Genomic DNA, 9,841 nt, shown 5'->3' on the forward strand with positions numbered 1-9,841 from the left:
TCATGTTGTGGCATTGTTATCGCACAAATAAACATTATTTTCACACAATAAAGAGACTTAAATTAGTGAAAAACAACTTTTAGTATCATTGTTTTTTTTTTGAAGTATACATTTAAGTTTAAGAGCCAAAAATGACTAATAAGCATATTGTTGTTGACAATAAGTCATTTATGTCAATGTAGCAGTATAACAATGTCATCGTAGCACTATAACACGCAAAAATCATTGTTTTTACAGACAAAAAGAAACATACTTAATATCTTATGTTATTGGAAATGCTCTAGAAACCGTCAAAATGTACCATGTCAACAATACATAAAACTCTGTCATTTGTAAACCTAGCGACATTATTGATAAACTTTGAAACGTTTATAAATATGACCCAACTTTTATTTGTTGAGCTATTAACTAAGACAACGTACTTTAAAAAGTCTACCTAATGATGTTGTGCTTTAATATCTTCGTTGTACTTTAAAAAAAAAATCTTTGTATTTGGTTTATGGTTAGGTATGTTGTTCAAAATACAATGCTATAATAAAAATCAATGAAATTAAGCAAACTATTATTTCTTGCATATAACTTTTTCTTTATTTATCATATGTTTTTATGCTGAACATAGAACAAAAAATATATATTGTTTAACATATTAAACAAGTTAAAAAAGAAAATATTAATAAAACTCATTGGTATAAGTTTGAAAGTATTGAACATCTATTTTTAATATTAAATATAACTAAAAAGATTACAATTTTTTTTATTTTTATTAATTACTATGCTTCCAAACGCAAAACATTCGAATTCATAAAGAAAAAACATTCAAATTTTTTTTGAAGAAAAAAAGTTATAAAAATAACTAAAATTAGGATGAATTCATAACAAAATTCTAAAATTTGGGCCAAAAGGATATATTGTGGACCAAATTTGTGAAAAAAAAATTTAAAATCTAGGCCAAAAGTGTAAATTTTGAACCAAATTTGTAATAAATTTTGAAATATGGGCCAAAAATGTAATTTTCGAAAGTTGGATGACCTGTTGACCGGGTCAAGGGGTTAAATTGAATACGATTACCGGTTTTTGGGACTTAATTGAATAATAAAAATATATAGAAACTAAAATCAATTATGAGCCCAATATGTAGGGACTTTATTGTAGTTTTTCCATTTTTCTATATATAAACAAAATGTAAGGATTTTTTTGAATGCTGATAGATAAATGATTGGGTTTTTCGCATTTTGCCCTATTTATAACAATGAGATATTGATGCATACATTTATTACATGATTCAAATTAAATTCAAACTCTACCTATATATATGTAAAGATGGACAAAACAACCGAGTAATTAAATGTACGTGGATTTGAAACTAAACAATTGGATTAGGAAATCTTCGGATAAATGTAAGAGGATTTGAAACTATAAATAATAGTAAAATGTTATTGATTTACATTATTTTTATTCAATCTTATTACAAGTATATTATAGAAGCCATAATCATTTCGTCATTTTTTTCACATTAAATGAGCAGATTCCAAATAATGAAAAAGTTGCATCAAATTAATAAAGAAGATCCTAAGCTATTAAATTTGACACATTAAACTTTATTGGGATTATCTACATTTTTCAGATGATAATACTTGTCAAGGAGCTTCTCTGTGTACTCTCCGAATGTAAGCAATTCATTAGCTTGTATCAACTGTATTATAAAAAAATAAAAGAAAACCAAAAATTATAGCACAACTTTCGTTTATTAAGTCATTCTACTTTGAAATTTTCACCAAATTGTAGCATTGACATCAAAAGGATTGGTTATTACTTATTACTCACCTCCTGATTGACATGTCCAGACTCCAGAAAATTAAGTTTTTCATCCCTGAAAATTAAAAAATTAAAAAATTAAAAATTAGCATCAAATTATATTCTAACGAATGTTAATTTATAGGCGATATTACCAGTCAGGTTGCATAAAAAATGCAAAAGTTGAACGTTCAAGTCCTGTTGCTTTTTCTCCTTTTGGTGCCTGCAATTAAAATAAATTTTGCATTTGAACTAAATGAAAAAATAATTTAAAAAAAAAAAAAAAAAAAAGTCATGTGAACATACACGAACACAATGTGGTGTTGCACAAAGACGACCTCTTGAAAGTATTTCGGTTATGTTGCCAATTTGGTATGCAATTTCATCCTCCTTGTACACCACCTAATCCAAAATATATCAAATTATTATTTCAAGAAATTAAAAATGAGAAGGGCATTTCCGTCTTTTGCCAAAGAAAGAAAGAATATATATACTTTGACTATTTGACCGGTTCTTGTTTTGATATAAAGACCAGCAGTATTATCGGGGCATGGTATTTCTACACCGTCTTTGGTAAACATGGCATACGTGAGACCTACGTATTAAATTCAACCAAACATTACACAAATATAAAAATTTAATTTTAACTCAATTTATCAACATTAAATTTTTTCAATAAATCATTGAAATATGTTAACATTTAAGGAGAGTTTGTTTTTTTTTTATTGTTGATGGTTGTAATCTAGAAAAACATGGCTAAACATTTTAAAAAAAGACTAAATATGGAACCGTTTTTACACTTATAAATTGTTAAATGCTTTTAAACTTTTTTATAAATAAATTAACTAGATTACAAAATAAAAATTAGTGGCTAAAAAATTGTGTACCAGTGAGAGAGCCATGATCTGTATGCCAGCCACACCATGATGACATGGAGTCATTATCATCAACATCATTACTACAAAAATTTTAAAAAAAAAAAAAAAATGTTTTCACATCAAGATTGGCCCAAATGCCCTATTTCATTAGGGGTTTTAACATTTTTGTTTTGTGGGTCTTGTTTATATGATACTTGTAATGTTGTAATAAACTTGTAAACGTGTAGATGTGAAAAGACTATTTTACCCTTTTTCAGCAGGAAAGTAATACAGCAAACGACCTTTATGACACCGAGAACGGAACACAATCTGCTCAATCCCTTGATTGGACTGCATATCTATCCCATTCGACACTGTTCATTAAAGAAACAGTTACATATAAAAGTTCATAGATTTACAAAAACATTAATAAATTCAAGAATTAAAATATGATTATGGATGATATATTATAAAGAAAGTTACCATATTTATCACAATGATAAGCTACAAGTAAACCGACATCGAGTATAAGCTTTCCAAGAGCTTTAAAAGCTACATGCACAGCAAAAGATAAGATATATCAACATTCTAAAATGCTCATGAAGGGGCAAAATGGTAATTTCCGATTCATGGGTATTAAACATACCGACTTCAAGTTCAGGCAATGCAGTTTGAGGCCAAATATTTGATCCACAGTATGCAGGGTACCTGTGAAGCAAAGGATCATAGATTAGTTGCACCCAAAGTGTGAACTAATGGGCAAAAGAGTAATTTCCTATTGAAACTTGTACAAAACAAGTCAAGGGTATCAAGATTTTACCTTTGAAGTAGTAAAGCATCAGTAGTAGGTACGTCTAATAATGGATTTGCATAAAAAGAACCTTTTAGCAGATCTGCATCATTATTAATATATAACCATCAAATATCTTTTATAAAAGTTTATATTATGGTTTTATCTCAAATTTTTATGCTTCACACCTGGTTTTCCAGATTCAAGCTTCTCTTTTCCATGGCTCCATCCAAAGTTATATCTATATGTAAACAAATGTAGTGAAATTTTACAGATATGCAATTTCCTAATTTTAAAAATAAAAATAAAAATACATTGCTTCTGAAATATACAAGTTGATTGTGGTAACCTGCTTTGAGGATCTTCTAGATCCTTCTTCACCTTTTCAGGAAGTTTGGCTAAAATAGGAGCAAGATTTAGAAGATTTTGTCTCAATACAGTGTACCCAGGAACCTACACAAAATGTAGAGCAGTTTCAGATGACAAATTTAATGCCATTTATAAAATGCAAAATCGATGAAAGTTATGTGGTTATAAGCGGATTGACAGATTAAATTAGCAAAAAATACCACTAAACTTTCATACATCAGATATTGATATAATTCCCAATCCATCTGGTCCAAATCCTTCTTCAATTTTCATGGACAGATCAGCATCTTTATCCTATTCACATGGGTAACAATTAACAAACAAAAACAAGGGTCAGCATAATAAACAAATAAAAACAAGATTCAAACAAATTTTTATCAGTTTACTAAGATCAGAATCTTGATGAGATGCTTGATCTTTCTTTATTGATTCTAATCAATATGACTTATTAAAAAATAAAAGCAATACACACTAAACCACTCAATAGTCAATGCTATTGAAAATGTAACATTTCCTGTTCTACCAATTATTGAGCCAAAATCAACTATTTTCCCATCATCTTATATTGATTTGAATCCATAAGATAAATCTACTTTCTGGCTATCTAAGAAATTTACTATGGCGACTGTCAGGTAAAATTGTTTGGTGATAACCGATTATAATCATGGCTTGTGATAATTTACAGACAGGATAATCAGATTTGAAGAAGCAATATATGTAAAATTACCTGATGATCCAATTATCTCATTCTAATTCTAATTAAGTAGCAGAACTTCCTTAATTACTTCGCTTTCTTACCAATAAAAAATTACATGAACCTTTGACCTTTATGGAAGTTAAAAGCGGAATTGTAAACGATAAAACTTACTTTAAGCTGCGTAAACGGAATGACAACCGTCCGGAGTGTGGGAGTCTGGGCGGCTGCAAGAGATCCCGACGTCATCTCAGGGATTGGACTGCGGCACCGGGAAGAACGGCGGAGACGGAGGCGATAATGACGCAAATTGAGGAGGGATTGGGGATGGAAGAGGAAGAGAATTTTGGAAGTTTATTTGAAGCATTTGGTGATTTGAACGAACACGAAACGAGGAGGATACTGATGTTTGTTTTTGGACTTCAGCGCCGTTGCTTTTGCAAAACGACTCTTAGTAATTTACAAAAATGGTCCCTCAACTATTTGAGGGGTACTGGTATTTACATCAAACATTCCAAAATTCGAATCTCGTAACCTTTAGCTGTAGTTCAAAACAGAAAACTAAGGTTAAAACTTAACCAGGAAACCCAAGTATTAGTTAACTTCAATTTATCCGGTTTACTAATTTATAACCCGTGAAAACTATGGTTACAAAATTAATTAAATTTTAATAGTAAAAAAACTCAAAATTATTAATCATTTATTTTAATTAAATTATTAATTGATAGATTTTTTTAGTTATATAAAATTATAATCATTGATTTAAATAAATATATAAAATTATATCACTTTTTAATTTGTATTAATTTTATTTTAATGTTATTAATTTAATGTAATTAGAGTAGGAAATTTAAATTTTGAAATTTGAAATGGATAATCAATAGGTTGACAAGTGACATGCATTACTTAGGAGACATAATAGGTGACACATGACAAAAGAAAAATAAAATATGCATTAATTATGAAACTTAATATGGTGACACATGTCAAAAGAAAAATAAAATATGCATTAATTATGAGAGTTAATATGGTGACACATATCAAAAGGAAAATAAAATTATTTTTTTATTAGAATTAGAATTAGAATAAGGAGATTTAAATCTTACCCTTTTCTTTTTTGACCGATAGTTGTTAGAGAAATATCTAAAAAGTCTTAATATTTTATCATAATTTATGAAAAAAATCTTAAATTAAAATTTGTTTACGAAAAGTACGAATTACTAGTAAAAAGACGATTTGGTCCATTTTTCCCGATTTACCAATTTCATTACATGGTTTTATTAAAGTACCATCAATTTACCCTAATTTACGAATAAATCACAAACTAAAATTTAGTAATGATTTGACATTTTTCTCCATGTAACATAAAGTTTAGTGGTCTTATTGCTGACTTTGACACCTAGCCATTAAATTAGTTGATAAGATGGATACGATGGATTATATAATGTTACATTTACTATAAAATTTGATACTCATCTCATCGGCTCGTTTATGACTATGTATCTAGTTCAGCAATGAAACCAGTAAAATATGTGTTTGCAAGAAAAAATAACAGGAAGTGAGCTGATGTCTAATGAGATGTATTTATTGGGTTACATAAGATTAAATAGACAATTTGAAATTTCTTATAAACATAAAAAATGATGAAGCTGTTAGTTTATGTAATTATTAAAGTCTTAGTTTGATGCACTTTATATTTCAAAAAAATATACAATTCATCAAGATATCAAGTTTTATTATAAGCATAGCACTATATAACCCAACATGTCAATCTCATTAGTTTATTTAATGATTAGGCGTCCAAGTCATCAATAAAACCGATAAAATGTATGTTAGAGGAGGAAAATTGTTAAATCATCACTAAATTTTAGTTTTGGACTTATTCATAAATTAATGTAAAATAATGAGACTTTAATGAAACCAAGTAAATAATAAAACCGAAAAACCTGAAAAAAAAAATTGTCAAATCATCATTGTTACCAGTAGTTCATGTTTTTTTTTTTTGTAAACAAATTTTAGTTTTGAATTTTTTTTGTAAATTATGGTAAAATATTAGAATTTTTTTTAGTTTTTATTTACTTATTTGATTAAAACCTAAATTGACTTATCTATAAGTGCGTCAAACTTATCACATCTATTGTGAATTTTGTTCTTTTTATCAGATTTGTTTATGAGATATTTGTTTTCATATTATAGTTATGATTATAACAAGAACATATATTTTTATATTTACCTTAAAAAAATAGTAATTCTTGTAAAATCTTTTTTGCATGTATGTTCAAATCTTATTACTTGGATCCCAAAATATCATATATTTATTTTTCTTTGCCTCACATCCAAATACTTAAATTATGCATGAAATATATCCATTGCACATTAACAAAAGGTTTAACACAACATGCACATTGAAGGGCTCAAGGACCAGTAAGAGCTAAACTCGACATATTTTGGAACTTAGAATGCTAGTTGCTAATCTAAATGTCTCCTTGCTATTTTTCCAAGACAAATTCCCCATGACTCAAACACTAAGTTCATCTGCCTCCGAGCCTAATGGTTTAAAGAGAGCTTCCACTTCACTTGCTTCAACTTCCTCTAAACTTGATGGATTCCACTTGGGATTCTAATTAAGATTCAAGGATATGAAAAAAAAAATAAAAAAATGTCAACACTACTACATAATAGACTTCATTTTTTTCTTATTAAGGCAATTTTTCAAACCTGATCCTTATCCACCAATACTGCTCTAACCCCTTCAGCAAAATCACTTCTTACAGAAGACCTTAAAGCAATGCGGTATTCAGTTTTCATAACACCATTTAACTATATATATACAACAAAAATCATCATATCAAATCAAAATTTCATTAAAACTCAAGCCTGAATAAATAAATATATTAAAACTCACTGTGGATAATTCATGTTGGCTGTTTCTGCATGCAGATGCAACTCTAGAGAAATATGTTTGTGTAAGGAAAACAGAAAATGGAGCTCCTTTCTTAATCCCCACAAGAGCATCTGTTGCCCACTGTGAAACTGCACACAATAGGGTGTTTGTTTCTTTTTACGAATTTGCCCCTATTAAGCCTTAGTAAGTCAAAAAGAAACAACTTCAATGCCTTTATTCTTACCTGATGCATCAGTATTTTGCTGATACTTTTCCAGCTCTTCTGTAATTTCTTTAACAGATTTATTTGCACCAAATGTTGAAACTATATGAGGTAAAAGTGACTTCAATTTGGACTCTGACTCAGGGTTGCTACTATACTTCCCCAATATTGCTTCAATGTCATGATGTGGATCCTCAGAACTGTATACAAATCACAAATATATATACATGATACATATATTATATTTATTGCTTATATGTAAATCAAAGGGAAAGTAAGAAATATACAATGTAGTTGACAACAGAGTGTCCTTAAGTGGGCCCAGATTTCCAGATGTGACAAAATGTGTCCCAAGACCTACATAAAGTGCATCAGCTGGACTTGAAATTCTGTTCCCTGTGATTCCAAGATATGCACCTGTGCATACAATTTACAAATCAATAATCACATGAGCATGATATTTACTATTTTTTTTTTCTTCTTTTTATGGGTGAATAATTTGTTAAGTTAAATTTTAGTGTCAATATTTACCAATTGATCCTTCTCCTGGAGTTTGTGCAGCTATGTAAGCAAACCCAACATCTGGAAACAAACCAATTCCATTCTCTGGCATAGCAAGAAGAGTTTTCTAGAAAAGAAAAAAGAAAAAAGATGATTACTTTATAACTTATGGTTTAGGATTATGTCATTATGATGAATTTTACATTTTTACATTTTTACCACATGATTGTTGTTGGCTTACCTCTGTTATAATTCTGTAGCGACCATGTCCAGATAGACCAATACCAAATCCCATTGTTACACCATCCATGAAGCTTATGTATGGCTTTTTGTACTTGAATATTTTGCAAATAAGAGAATATTCAGCAGCGAATACCTGTAGATATAAATAAGTTAGAGTTAGGATTATATAATTTGTAACAAAAATGTAACAGATTTATGAAACCTTTTGCACAAGAGGTGTGTTTTTGTCCTTTTGGATTTCAGCAACAACCCCCTTAATATCCATTCCTGCATGACCATGAATGATTACATATGTAAACCTTCATTAACACTGAGATTATAATTGACATTCTAAAAGATGAATGGGAAAAACATATAAGTGATTATATCATTATCATCAACCTATATGTGTTGCAGAAATGGAGAAGATAGTTTATCGAAGACAATCTTGATACCTGCTGAAAAAGCACGTGATGAGCTGCCCTCAACCAGAACACATTTCACCTTTGGGTCCGTTTCCCATTCATCAAGAAAACTTTTGTACCTTAAATCCATATCTGCAGTCGACAGAACAAATCTTTTTTGAATTCCAATTTGTGCTTCAAATCTAGAACTGTGGATGAACATAGTAAACTATATATTTGATGCATTTTGAACTCGTTGAAATGGAATTTGTATATTCACAAAGCTTAGGGTAGTGAAAAATCATGCAGAAGGGTTCATAATGGATCTAGCTTCAAAGAAACAAATTATACCTCGAGTGAATGAAATTCAACTTTCTAAACCGATTACGTCCCTTTAGAACTGAGATAATTGATACTAACAAAATTTCTGTATCCTAGATTAATCGAATCATTATCTCGTTATTCAATTTCAAACAGCAAAGCTCAAACGCTATCCCAACTTCATTATAGTTGATTACGATTACAATTATTCAATATCGTATAATTACTCTCATTTCTATTAATCTGTACATAGATAGCATCATCTAAGGGGGTTAAATTTCTCGATGATTATGGCTGGAAGATAAGCAATAAGTAAAAAACATGTAACCTAGATTCATGGCGTTGAGAGCTTTTGGACGATCGAGGGTGATGACAGCAACACCGTTTGGTAAGACGTTCCCTTTGACAAAGTCGGCGGTGGTGGCCATGGTCGCGTAAGCTGCTACAGAGAGAGATCGATTTGATATGCAGAGAGAGAAAGTGTGAGTGAACTTGGGGAAGACTGGAATCACTGATAATCCGAAGAGCATTCGCACTGCTTTTTACAGCAGTAGCTAGCAGCCTAGCAGGAGGACAAGTGAAGCTCATAAAGATTCTCTTTTCTTTTTCTTTTTACCCTTTCTTTTTCTTTTTCTCATTTTGATATTTTTAGTATTTAAAACGATAAATAAGTTATGAATAATTAGGTAAACATATATCTGTTCTTAATTATTTAATTTGTTTGTTGCATAGACTTCTTATAATCTTATTGTTTCTCGAATTCCATCTGGAGTGAATTACAT

At 29.6% G+C, this 9,841-nt stretch overlaps 2 protein-coding genes across 3 annotated transcripts; both read right to left on the reverse strand.

Annotated features, from left to right (window-relative positions):
• Positions 1–1,533: 1,533 nt before the first annotated feature.
• LOC145053754 (2-oxoglutarate (2OG) and Fe(II)-dependent oxygenase superfamily protein) lies at positions 1,534–4,920 on the reverse strand. Of its 2 annotated transcripts, none has more exons than XM_079001849.1 (14): positions 4,679–4,920; positions 4,027–4,104; positions 3,791–3,894; positions 3,630–3,682; positions 3,472–3,544; positions 3,298–3,359; positions 3,135–3,203; positions 2,920–3,025; positions 2,682–2,752; positions 2,289–2,389; positions 2,101–2,196; positions 1,950–2,017; positions 1,825–1,870; positions 1,534–1,693 (listed from the first exon to the last, which is right to left on the reverse strand). In XM_079001849.1, exons 1-14 carry the CDS (start codon positions 4,751–4,753, stop codon positions 1,592–1,594), a joined length of 1,104 nt encoding a protein of 367 aa, XP_078857975.1. In that variant the 5' UTR covers positions 4,754–4,920; the 3' UTR covers positions 1,534–1,591. The 2 variants fall into 2 exon arrangements, with proteins under 2 accessions (XP_078857975.1, XP_078857976.1); XM_079001850.1 differs by having other exon boundaries at positions 4,011–4,104.
• A 1,925-nt stretch (positions 4,921–6,845) lies between these two features.
• On the reverse strand, positions 6,846–9,634 carry LOC145053755 (3-hydroxyisobutyryl-CoA hydrolase-like protein 3, mitochondrial). Its single transcript, XM_079001851.1, has 10 exons — positions 9,388–9,634; positions 8,790–8,891; positions 8,558–8,622; positions 8,354–8,488; positions 8,143–8,239; positions 7,899–8,028; positions 7,633–7,811; positions 7,410–7,537; positions 7,223–7,324; positions 6,846–7,124 (listed from the first exon to the last, which is right to left on the reverse strand). Exons 1-10 carry the CDS (start codon positions 9,587–9,589, stop codon positions 7,023–7,025), a joined length of 1,242 nt encoding a protein of 413 aa, XP_078857977.1. The 5' UTR covers positions 9,590–9,634; the 3' UTR covers positions 6,846–7,022.
• Between the last annotated feature and the right edge of the window lie 207 nt (positions 9,635–9,841).

Source organism: Lactuca serriola, chromosome 5, assembly GCF_051521515.1.
Source record: "Lactuca serriola cultivar US96UC23 chromosome 5, Lser_US96UC23_V15, whole genome shotgun sequence".
NCBI lineage: Eukaryota > Viridiplantae > Streptophyta > Magnoliopsida > Asterales > Asteraceae > Lactuca > Lactuca serriola.

Coding starts and splice junctions, on each gene's coding strand:
- LOC145053754 (XM_079001849.1), bottom strand. CDS start 4,753: ATGACGTCGGGATCTCTTGCAGCCGCCCAGACTCCCACACTCCGGACG. Junction 3,026..3,134: donor TTATCATTGTGATAAATATG/GTAACTTTCTTT, acceptor TTTAATGAACAG/TGTCGAATGGGATAGATATG. Junction 2,753..2,919: donor TACTTTCCTGCTGAAAAAGG/GTAAAATAGTCT, acceptor AAATTTTTGTAG/TAATGATGTTGATGATAATG.
- LOC145053755 (XM_079001851.1), bottom strand. CDS start 9,589: ATGCTCTTCGGATTATCAGTGATTCCAGTCTTCCCCAAGTTCACTCAC. Junction 8,240..8,353: donor GCTACAGAATTATAACAGAG/GTAAGCCAACAA, acceptor TTTCTTTTCTAG/AAAACTCTTCTTGCTATGCC. Junction 7,538..7,632: donor GCAAAATACTGATGCATCAG/GTAAGAATAAAG, acceptor TATTGTGTGCAG/TTTCACAGTGGGCAACAGAT.